The sequence below is a fragment of the Camelina sativa genome, chromosome 2 (assembly GCF_000633955.1).
Source record: "Camelina sativa cultivar DH55 chromosome 2, Cs, whole genome shotgun sequence".
Taxonomy (NCBI): domain Eukaryota; kingdom Viridiplantae; phylum Streptophyta; class Magnoliopsida; order Brassicales; family Brassicaceae; genus Camelina; species Camelina sativa.
In genome coordinates this window covers 21,573,167-21,583,917 of record NC_025686.1, presented here as the reverse complement: position 1 = coordinate 21,583,917, position 10,751 = coordinate 21,573,167, and the positions used below count along the sequence as shown (strand labels likewise).

General features: G+C 45.1%; 1 protein-coding gene, 1 long non-coding RNA gene and 1 pseudogene across 2 annotated transcripts in view; all 3 read right to left on the bottom strand.

Annotated features, from left to right (window-relative positions):
- LOC104755240 lies at positions 8,650-9,623 on the bottom strand (annotated as a pseudogene).
- Positions 9,737-10,751, bottom strand: part of LOC104731574 (65-kDa microtubule-associated protein 1-like) — a 4,571-nt gene continuing 3,556 nt past the window's right edge. The window contains exon 10 of the mRNA XM_010450996.2: positions 9,737-10,319. Within this exon, the coding sequence (XP_010449298.1) occupies positions 9,999-10,319 (321 nt within the window). The 3' untranslated portion in view covers positions 9,737-9,998. The remainder of the gene's footprint in view (positions 10,320-10,751) is intronic.
- LOC104731567 lies at positions 10,402-10,739 on the bottom strand. The gene is made up of 2 exons (XR_758622.2): positions 10,643-10,739; positions 10,402-10,551 (listed from the first exon to the last, which is right to left on the bottom strand). It is a non-coding gene; the product is annotated as an uncharacterized LOC104731567 (long non-coding RNA).

Sequence of the window (10,751 nt, the reverse complement as noted above, 5' to 3'; positions counted from 1 at the left end):
CGGTCACGGTGTTGCCCCGGGTGTGGGGGTTGCAGCGGGAGGTGCTCCAGGCAGGGAGGATGTCTTGATGGACTTGCTAGCTCAGGTTTTGCAGCGACTTCCAGCAGTTGTGCCGCCAGTGGTTGGTGGGCAGGATCCAGTAGTGCCGCCAGTGGTTGGTGGGCAGGATCCGGTAGTGCCGCCCGTGGGTGGTGGGCAGGGTCCAGCGGTGCAGCCTGTGGCGGGTTTGTAGGCAGGTGTGCAGCCTGGGGACGAGGTTGTGGATGCTCAGTATGTGCGGATGATGGAGCAGCTGCGGCATGTGGGAACAGGGTATTTCTCAGGAAGTACCGATCCGAGTGTAGCGGATGAGTGGAGAGAGCGGATGGAGGATATTTTCCTTTCGCTTAGGTGTCCCGACCGGTACAGGGTGGATCTGGCAGTGTTTTACTTGTCAGGAGATGCTCGTGTGTGGTGGAGGTCGGTGACAGCACGGAGGGTGCAGCGGGGTATGTCTTGGGGAGATTTTGTGGGGGAGTTTAACTCCAAGTATTTTCCTCAGGAGGCTCTTGATCGTATGGAGGCACGGTTCTTGGGTTTGACTCAGGGGGACCGTACAGTGCGGGAGCTGGATGCAGAGTTCAGTCGGCTTGTGGGGTATGCAGGCAGGGCATGGGAGCCAGAGGCGGCTCAGGTGCGGAGGTTTTTGTTGGCTCTGCGGGATGATTTGAGGACTCGGTGCAGAGTGAGGAGCTATGCTACGAGAGCAGAGCTGGTTGAGGTTGCAGCTGGGATAGAGGATGACTTGAGGTCACAGGTGGTTGTGGTCAGTTCTTCGGTGCAGCCACAGCAGTCTCAGCCGCTTTCTGTTCCTAGCAAGGGCGGCAAGCCTGCGCAGGGGCAGAAGAGGAAGTTCGATGTTATGCAGAGATCGAGGCACGGGGGTGCGAAATGCTTTGGGTGTGGTAGTAGGGACCACAAGGTGTCTAGCTGTCCACAGAGAGGTGAGCAGCGGGCAGTGACAGAGCAGCGGGCGGTGACGGAGCCGCGGACAGATACTCGGGTGTGTTACTACTGCAGAGAGACGGGGCATATCAAGCCTCGTTGTCCCAAGTTGCAGCAGAGGGCAGTAGCAGTGTTGCAGGCTGGAGCTCAGCCAGGGGTGCAGCAGGGTGTGCAGCACGGTGTGCAGCCGGTGGGTTGGATTGAGCCGACGACTCAGGTGTATTCGACTCAGGAGCCCGGTGGCACTAGTGCAGGAGCGATCACAGGTATAACCTCTGAGATTCGAACTTAGTCAATTCAATTGTTCAGATTATATTTGTTTTTGTTTGTGGTCAAGTGTTAGGTTCTCAACACATGAGGTTTGTGTAGGGACCTTGTTGGTGGGCGGGTTTAAGTCCCATGTTATGTTTGATTCTGGAGCTTCTCATAGCTTCATTACTCCGGAGTGTGCCGTGAGTGCGGGGATCAGAGGGGATTCTGGAGAGCGTTCAGGAGTTGTCAGAGTTGCTGGAGGCAAGTTCCTGAGGGTTATTGGACGAGCTGGAGGAGTTGATATTCAGATCGCAGGAGAGTCGTGGCCAGCGGATTTGCTTATCAGTCCAGTGGAGTTGTATGACGTCATTCTTGGTATGGATTGGTTGCATCGGTATAAGGTGCATTTGGATTGCTATCGGGGTAGAGTGGAGTTTGAGCGTCCAGGAGGGAAGTTGGTTTTTCAGGGTATTAGACCGACTTCGGGGAGTCTCGTGATCTCAGCCGTTCAGGCAGGGAAGATGATCGAGAAGGGCCGTGAGGCCTATCTGGTTACTATATCTATGCCAGAGTCAGTGGGGAAGTCTACGGTTAGCGGTATTCCGGTTGTGGAGGACTTTGAGGATGTGTTCCAGTCATTGCAGGGATTACCACCATCTCGGTCGGATCCTTTTACCATTGAGCTGGAACCGGGGACGATGCCGTTATCCAAGGCTCCTTACAGGATGGCTCCAGCAGAGATGGCAGAGCTGAAGAAGCAGCTGGAGGATTTGTTGGGCAAGGGTTTTATCCGTCCTAGTTGTTCACCGTGGGGAGCTCCGGTGTTGTTTGTTAAGAAGAAGGATGGGAGTTTTCGGTTGTGTATTGACTACCGGGGTTTGAACCGAGTTACTGTGAAGAACAAGTACCCTCTCCCGAGGATTGATGAGTTGTTGGATCAGTTGAGGGGTGCTACTTGGTTCTCCAAGATCGACTTGGCTTCAGGTTATCATCAGATCCCTATTCATGAGGCAGATGTGAGGAAGACAGCCTTCAGGACGAGATATGGGCACTATGAGTTTGTGGTGATGCCGTTTGGGTTGACAAACGCGCCAGCTGCGTTTATGAGATTGATGAACAGCGTGTTCCAGGAGTTTCTGGACGTGTCAGTCATCATTTTCATCGACGACATCCTGGTATATTCTAAGAGTCCTGAGGAGCATGCAGTACATCTGAGAGCAGTGTTGGAGAAGCTGCGGGAGCAGAAGTTGTTTGCTAAGCTGAGTAAGTGCAGTTTCTGGCAGCGTGAGATGGGGTTCTTGGGTCATATTGTTTCAGCTGAGGGAGTTTCAGTGGATCCAGAGAAGATTCAGTCCATCAGGGAGTGGCCGAGGCCGCAGAGTGCCACTGAGATTCGGAGTTTCCTGGGGTTAGCAGGTTACTACAGGAGGTTTGTTCGGGGTTTTGCGAGTATGGCTCAGCCGATGACTAAGCTTACAGGGAAGGATGTCCCGTTTGTGTGGTCACCAGAGTGTGAGGCAAGTTTTGCAAGTCTCAAGCAGATGTTGACTACCACGCCGGTGTTAGCATTGCCTGAGCAGGACGAGCCTTATGTTGTGTATACAGATGCTTCTAGAGTGGGGTTGGGTTGTGTACTTATGCAGCAGGGGAAGGTTATAGCTTATGCTTCGCGGCAGTTGCGGAAGCATGAAGCTAATTATCCTACTCATGATTTGGAGATGGCAGCAGTGATCTTTGCTCTTAAGATTTGGAGATCCTATCTGTATGGTGGGAAGGTACAGGTATTTACAGATCACAAGAGTCTGAAGTATATTTTTACTCAGCCTGAGCTGAATTTGAGGCAGAGGCGTTGGATGGAGTTAGTAGCGGATTATGATTTGGACATAGCTTACCATCCTGGTAAAGCTAATCTGGTTGCAGATGCCTTGAGTCGGAAGCGGGTGGCTTCGGCTCAGGAGCAGGATATGGAGGTGTTGGTAGGTGAGATTAGTGCATTGAGTTTGTGTGCTATCTCACAAGAACCTTTGGGATTGGAGGCAATTGATAGAGCAGATTTGTTGAGCAGAGTAAGGTTAGCTCAGGAGAGTGATGAGGGGCTGGTGAATGCCTCTAAGGCTGCGGGTGCAGAGTATCAGGTTTCTGCTAATGGTACTATCCTTGTGCATGGTCGGATCTGTGTGCCCAAGGGTGAGGATTTGAGGCAGGAGATACTGAGAGAGGCTCATTCGAGCAAGTTCTCTATTCATCCAGGAGCGACCAAGATGTACCGTGACCTCAAGCGGTACTATCACTGGGTTGGGATGAAGAAGGACGTAGCTGATTGGGTGGCGAAGTGTGATACTTGCCAGCTGGTGAAGGCGGAGCATCAGGTTCCTGGTGGTTTGTTACAGAGTTTACCCATTCCAGAGTGGAAGTGGGATTTGATCACGATGGACTTCGTGGTAGGTTTACCTGTGTCGAGGACGTTTGATGCTATTTGGGTCATTGTGGACCGTTTGACTAAGTCTGCGCATTTTCTGGCCATCAAGAAAACTGATGGAGCAGCGGTTTTGGCCAAGAAGTACGTGAGGGAGATAGTCAGATTGCACGGTGTGCCTGCTAGTATTGTGTCTGATAGAGATTCCAAGTTCACTTCAGTGTTCTGGAAGGCATTTCAGGCGGAGATGGGCACGAAGGTGCATATGAGTACAGCCTATCATCCTCAGACTGACGGTCAGTCAGAGAGGACGATCCAGATTTTGGAGGATTTATTGAGGATGTGTGTGCTGGATTGGGGTGGTCATTGGGCAGATCACTTGAGCTTGGTGGAGTTTGCTTATAACAACAGCTACCAGGCTAGTATTGGGATGGCTCCTTATGAGGCCCTGTATGGGAGGCCGTGTCGTACACCATTATGTTGGACTCAGGTGGGGGAGAGGAGCATATTTGGTGCAGATTTTGTTCAGGAGACCTCGGAGAAGATTCGGGTTTTGAGGCTGAACATGAAGGAGGCTCAGGATCGGCAGAAGAGTTATGCTGATAAGAGGAGAAAGGATCTTGAGTTTCAGGTTGGTGATAGAGTGTACCTCAAGATGGCCATGTTGCGGGGTCCGAACAGGTCATTGACAGAGACTAAGTTGAGTCCGAGGTACATGGGTCCGTTCAGAGTGGTTGAGCGGGTGGGACCAGTGGCATATAGGCTGGAGTTGCCTGAGGTTATGCGTGCGTTCCACAAGGTATTTCATGTGTCGATGCTGAGGAAGTGTCTTCACGAGGGTGATCAGTTGTTGGCTAAGATTCCTGAGGATCTTCAGCCTAACATGACTTTGGAGGCGAGACCAGTGAGGGTGCTCGAGAGGAGAGTCAAGGAACTTCGGAAGAAGAAGATTCCTTTGATGAGAGTCCTGTGGGACTGTGACGGAGTAGAGGAGCAGACTTGGGAGCCCGAGGCGAGGATGAAGGCAAGGTTTAAGAAGTGGTTTGAGAAGCAGACCGCGACTTGAGCTTGTCTAGCCGGGTCCGAGTTGTAGTCCGTGGCTGGAGCGGGTACGGAGTATTCCAGCCCATCTCTCTTGATATTTGGTCGCTTAGGGGTGGTTGGTTGTGCGACTAAGTATCAAGATGAGGTGGTGCTCGGGATGCGGGTTGTTGGCTCCGGTTGTTGTATTTTTGGTTTTTCTGATGTAATTTCGTTGAGATTGTAACGATTATGACATTTTTTGAGATTAATAAGATGAGTATTTTTCTTTATGTTTGACTGTTGTTGTCATGGGAAAAGAGAAATAGCTCGGGTTTCTATTTTTGGAAAGTTTCCATAAATAGAAAGTTTCCACAAAAGGAAGGTTTCCATAAATAGAAAGTTTCTAAAATGGGAATGTTTTGTGGAAATGTGAGGTAGATCTAGCCGGGAGATACTCGTTGGCATCAGTGTTTGTTTTTGCTCAAGGCCGTGCGAGCCTAACTCACGTGATACCGATAGCTCGATGGACTTTGTGGCCAGAGAGTGGGAGTGGTATGTTGCTTCGGATGACGATCCGAGAGCGCGCTTGAGGGTGACGACCCAAGAGCGGGATATGTGAGGCTCCCTGGATACCGTAGCTGTGAGCCGCGGCTCGGCAGTGAGCCGGTATGTCTCGAGGGTTGCGACCCGAGAGCGGGGGGAGTGGGCGCGTGAGACTCCCTGGATACCGTAGCTGTAGGCTGTGGCCTGGCAGTGAGCCGGTATGACTCGAAGGTTGCGACCTGAGAGCGGGGGGAGTGTGTGTGTGTGAGTGACTTCCTGGATGCCGTAGCTTAAGGCGGTTGGCCTGATAGCGAGCCGGCATGATTCGTTGGTTGCGACCACGGACGGGGGAAGCACTGAGTTGTGAGCAAATAGTGTTTTTGATGCGAGTATATTGGCTAGAGGGAGACCTCGAGGGTCAGTCGGAGGTGTGCGGGCTGTTGCGACAGTGGCACGGGAAACCTTGGCTGACGGTGTTTAGTCCGGTCTGGGGACGTGCGGGCCGTGCAGACGGTGGCACGGAGGTCCTTGGCAGATGGACGGTATTGCGGGATTCGGGGACGAATCCATATTGGTGGGGGAGAATTGTAACACCCGCGAACCAATTTTTGTATTTTTGGTGTGGGTGTCGATCGACACCCTTGGTGGCATCGATCGACACCATGTTTTCCGGTTTGGTCGGGTTTGATTTAATTGCCGAATTGGTTCGGTTTGGTTTGATTTAAAACCCTAATCGTGTGAAAAAGGGGAAAAACGACCCTAGGTCGTATTATTTGTTTTTACTCGCCGCTGTTGAGAGAAAAAGAAAGGAGAGAGAGTTCTTAAGCTTTTGGGAGAAGTTTGGGAGATTACTTGCTGTTCTTGAGAGTTTTGGAGCTGGGAAAGAGTTAGAAGCTTGCTAGGAGTGAGGATTTCGTTCCTACTGTTCAGAATCTTCCTGGAAAGAGGTGAGTGCTTGACCATGGTTGATCTAAGCATGAGATCTCCCTTGTTTTGTGTGATTCCTTGTTATTTGTGGTGTTTGCTTGCTTGGGTACATTGTATTTGTGATTTCTAGTGAATTCCGAGATGATTAGACGTGTTTGGAGTCGATTCTGTGTTGATTGGGATCGGAGTTCGTCGCTGAGTTTCGCGCAGATCGTGACTGCAGAAGAGGCATCGATCGATACCACTTTTGTGGAGCATCGATCGGCACCGTCTCGAGTAGCATCGATCGTCACCATTCCGGCATCGGTCGACACCAGTTCCTGTAGCATCGGTCGACACCGATTGAGCATCGGTCGACACTAGTACCTGCCGAGTCTTATTTTCCTGGTTTGATATGTTGATTGTGTTATTGTTGTTTGTTGACTTGGGAGTCTCATATGCTTGTGTGTATAACCCAGTAGATGGGAGGACGGCCTCACTAAGTATTTATGATAATACTTACGCATCTCAATTGTTGTTTGTGATGTGCAGGTAAAGGCAAAGTGTGATCGTGGAATCAAAGGCAATGAAGAGGAGGATGTTCTAGGGACTTGATTGTATGGTTATCTGGCATTGTTAGGTTGCTAGAATTGAGTCTTAGAGCATTGTTAGGATTGCTGGTTGTTTGATTTATGCTGTTTGGGATTAATGCTGGATATTACTTATTTGGTTATTGGATATTGTTTTATTGGTTATTTATTGGTATGTGGTTCCGCTGTTGGATTGTGAATGTGGTTAGGTGGCTAGTGGGTATGGGACCACTAGTTGTAGTTATTTAATTATATTATTATTTATTATTCTTTTATTAAAAAAAATGGGAAGGGTTGTTTCATGGTGCGGCTTGTGCTTAGCCGGACGCGAACCCTCTCGTGTAAGGGCTGTTCGATGCTGTCTAGATTAGAAGGTGTTGTTCTTGGTGTTGTAGTACCCATTGTGAAGACGGGATTACAAATGGAGGCGTTTCCGACATGAGGTTTTGTTTGAGTGTTGATAAGTAGAAGAACTAGAAGAAGGACAGAGGAAGAAGATTGTCTATGGAGTTTTTGAGAAAAGCTGTGTATTATTAACACGAAGATGAAAAGAGAATATGACAATCTTCTTCGTTTGTTTATGTCTTGATAAGTAGAATATGTCTTCATATACTGAAAAGAGAATATGAAGACATAAAATGGTGTTTAGTTTATTAGAAAAAGAGTTTAAGTATTATTATGTTAAAAATAATACTTAAGGAGTATTATTATGTTAAAAAGAGATTGTGAGGAGTGAGAAGAATATGAAGATATGAAATGGTGTTTTTTATTCACTCTTCTTATTACTTATCAAATGATTTGACATATTTTATTGATTTGTCTAGAAGATTTATTCTCTTCCACTATAGGTTGTAAGTTGTAACTAACAGTAGTTTATTTAATATTAATTAATTCATTTTAATATTTTGAGCTTGAACAAAGTAACTTAAGTTTTTCTTAATTTTTTCTTAATTTTTTCTTATATTTTACTTATATTTTGCTAAATCTTAATTAAATCAATTTTATTCAACATGTCTAATATCCTACTATATTAATTGGGAAGTACAAATATGAAACTAACCTTAAATGTGTAAAAGATTAGTTGACAAAGGTTTAAACAATTTTATTCATTACATACAAATATTTTATTGACAGGTTCAATAAACATTTTTAAAATACAAAAATTATAATATAAGCAAACCAAATTTTTAATCACAAATTATTATAAATAACATAATAATAAAATAATTTTTTATTAAAAAAATGTTCAGCCCGCGGTTCTCCGCGGGTTAGTACCTAGTTACTAGTGTTAATTATGGAACAATATATGGGTACATATAATTTTAATTTATACTAAAATCTTTTAATTTTTTTTGGTTATCTGAATAATTTATACTAGTTTATTATTTTTTAAGTTTTTGAAACAAAAAATAACATATAAAATATAATATATTATGGATATCAATTTAACGAGTGGAAGCTTAAGACTCTCGACGAGAAAGAAGGTTTAGATTGGATCCGTGAGATCGAGTTTTGCTTGAGTCATCACCCTGGTTAGTCCAACAAGAGAGGAAGTGGAGAGGTTGACTCGAGCTTTCCTGTTAGGAAATCTTCTACTTTCATGTTATTTTATTAATTTGAATAATACGTAACAGTTTTCGTTTGTTACTATCTCGGTTTAGTAGTCTGAAATACTTAATTTTGGTCTCTTTTGTTACTATCTTGATTTTTATTTTAAGTTTACAAGAAAGCTCATAAACATTATATTATCATCAAATGTTTGAAATTGCATGAAAATGTAAAGTTCAATTTTGAACTGAAAACGAATATATTTGTATTTTTAAGGATCTGTAACAATATATTTTCTGTTTGTTTACTGAAGATAACATAAAGAAAATGAAAAAAAAAAAAAATAGTTTTAGGCACCACAGATATCAATCACAAACAAAAGCTTCATGATTTATCAATATACATTGTAGTCTAGATCACAATATAAAAAGAACATCAACAAGGTTCCGTATCTTCAAACTAATATGAAGATTAAAGAACTCACGAAATTCACAAAATGATAATACTTAAAAAAACATACCAGTATACCACACTCCTCACAAGGCATAAAATCGAAAATAGCAAAACATAAAAACACATAATTTTATGAAAAGAGATGTGTTATAATTATTACTTGTTTACTCGATGGCACTAAACTCCTCGAACCTTAGAGCAATTAGTATAACCACACACCGTCCAATCTGGCTGCCTCTAACTCCATTCGAACCACCGAGCTTACGTGCGATGACCACCGAGTTCACTACGTCATCGGAGGGATGATAAATGGTCAACACCTCAAATCCTTTAAGATCGGAAGAGTCAACGATTGGATACAAGAAAGCTCTAAGACCATGAGCACTCCTTAGCATCAACACAGCTCCCGGAGCCATATATTTCTCCAAATGCTCAATAGCTTTGACCTTTGACTCTTAATCCATCCCAACAAGAGCTGCCAAGAAAACAACATCATACTGGTCTAACCCTTCCTTAGCATTTAACACATCAGTTGTGTGGAAGATCATGCGTTTCGAGAGGTCAGGATCGCGAGAAACGAGGCTTGAAGCGAGTTTGTTGGCCTGTGAGTCGATGTCAAAGTTGTGGAACGTTGTGTTGGGGAGGTGGAACTTGGCCAAGACGATGGAAGTAAGTGGCATCGGACCCGAACCGATAAAGGCAACTTTGGTAGGGACATAGGTTGTGTGTTGAGATAGGAGATCGAATTCGAGTTTGCCTAGTTTGAGATAGTTGTTGTAATAGGGAAAGATGTGTAAATGGTTTAGTGGGTTGTCTTCAAAAGAGCCTAAGATTGTTGAGAAGTGTTCCTCTAAATAACCTTCGGCTTCACCACAGACTGAGGATGCTATAAACTTGGACGAAAACGATCATGCTATAGGGTTTTATGGGCTTTCTATCTCCAGGCCCATATAAATCCTGATCATACATGAGATGAGCGCGTGGAACATAAACACAATGTACCGTTGTAAAGAACTAAGAAAGTTGTGATTTTGGTCAAGCTTACATTTACTCCCATAATCCCTAGATAAGTAAGTCATTTGCAGCTTTTTTGGAGTCAAGATGATACCGTACCAACTACTTAAACAACACTAACAAAAACAGACACACACACACATACACATTCTACTCTGAAATGTTTTTTTGTCTTCTCTCTCAGGTGTTTCATCAAAGCCTTTTTCTCCCTAAAACCAACTCAAACATTGAAAATTACAGATCTTTTCCTCTTTTATTATTTTAAACCATCAAGGTGAAGCTGGAACTTGATGATCTGCGGTACCTGAAACTGGAGATGAAGCAGCTTCCTCTTTTGAAATGGCAACGTAGTTTGTAGGAGCAGCAGGCCTGTTGAGACTCTCCCTTCTTCCTCCTTCTTTTGCAGCAGACCTGCTTCCGTTCTGGTTTGCATTCAATGATAAACGCCGGTTTGGAGCTCCATTTGCTCCTCCGTTGTTAGCTCGTAGCCCCACCGGTTTCTTAGCACTGACTGGTCTTGCAGGGCTTGGCCTGGTGCTAAAGGCAGAGTCTTGCTCTACGTGTGGCTGTTCTTGAACCTTCTTTTGTTCCTGCTCATTAATTAAGACAGAGGAGTTCAGGGGGTGACTTAACATTTTGCCTTATCATAATTGAGTAGAAATGATGAACTTACCCTCAGCCTCCGTTTCTCCTCTTCTCGTTCTTGCCTAAGCATACCGTACTCATCTAACATAGCTAGCAGAGGAACACCATCGTAGGCAAAGGACATGCTGTGTTCCTCTTCCCAAGCCCGGGTCTTGGCAACCAATGTGTCAACCATGACTTTGCACAAAACAAAAGATCCAAACTTTATTTGATATGAATGAATACATAAGAGAAGTTTGCAAGCATATCTTAGCTATTCAAACCATACCAGGAATCTTGCTAACCAGAATCCTAGCTTTCTCAGCTCTCTTGAGATTCAAGTGTGCACCTCTACTTGCACTGTACCTGTTCTGATCCTGTTCTCAGAAAACAAAACC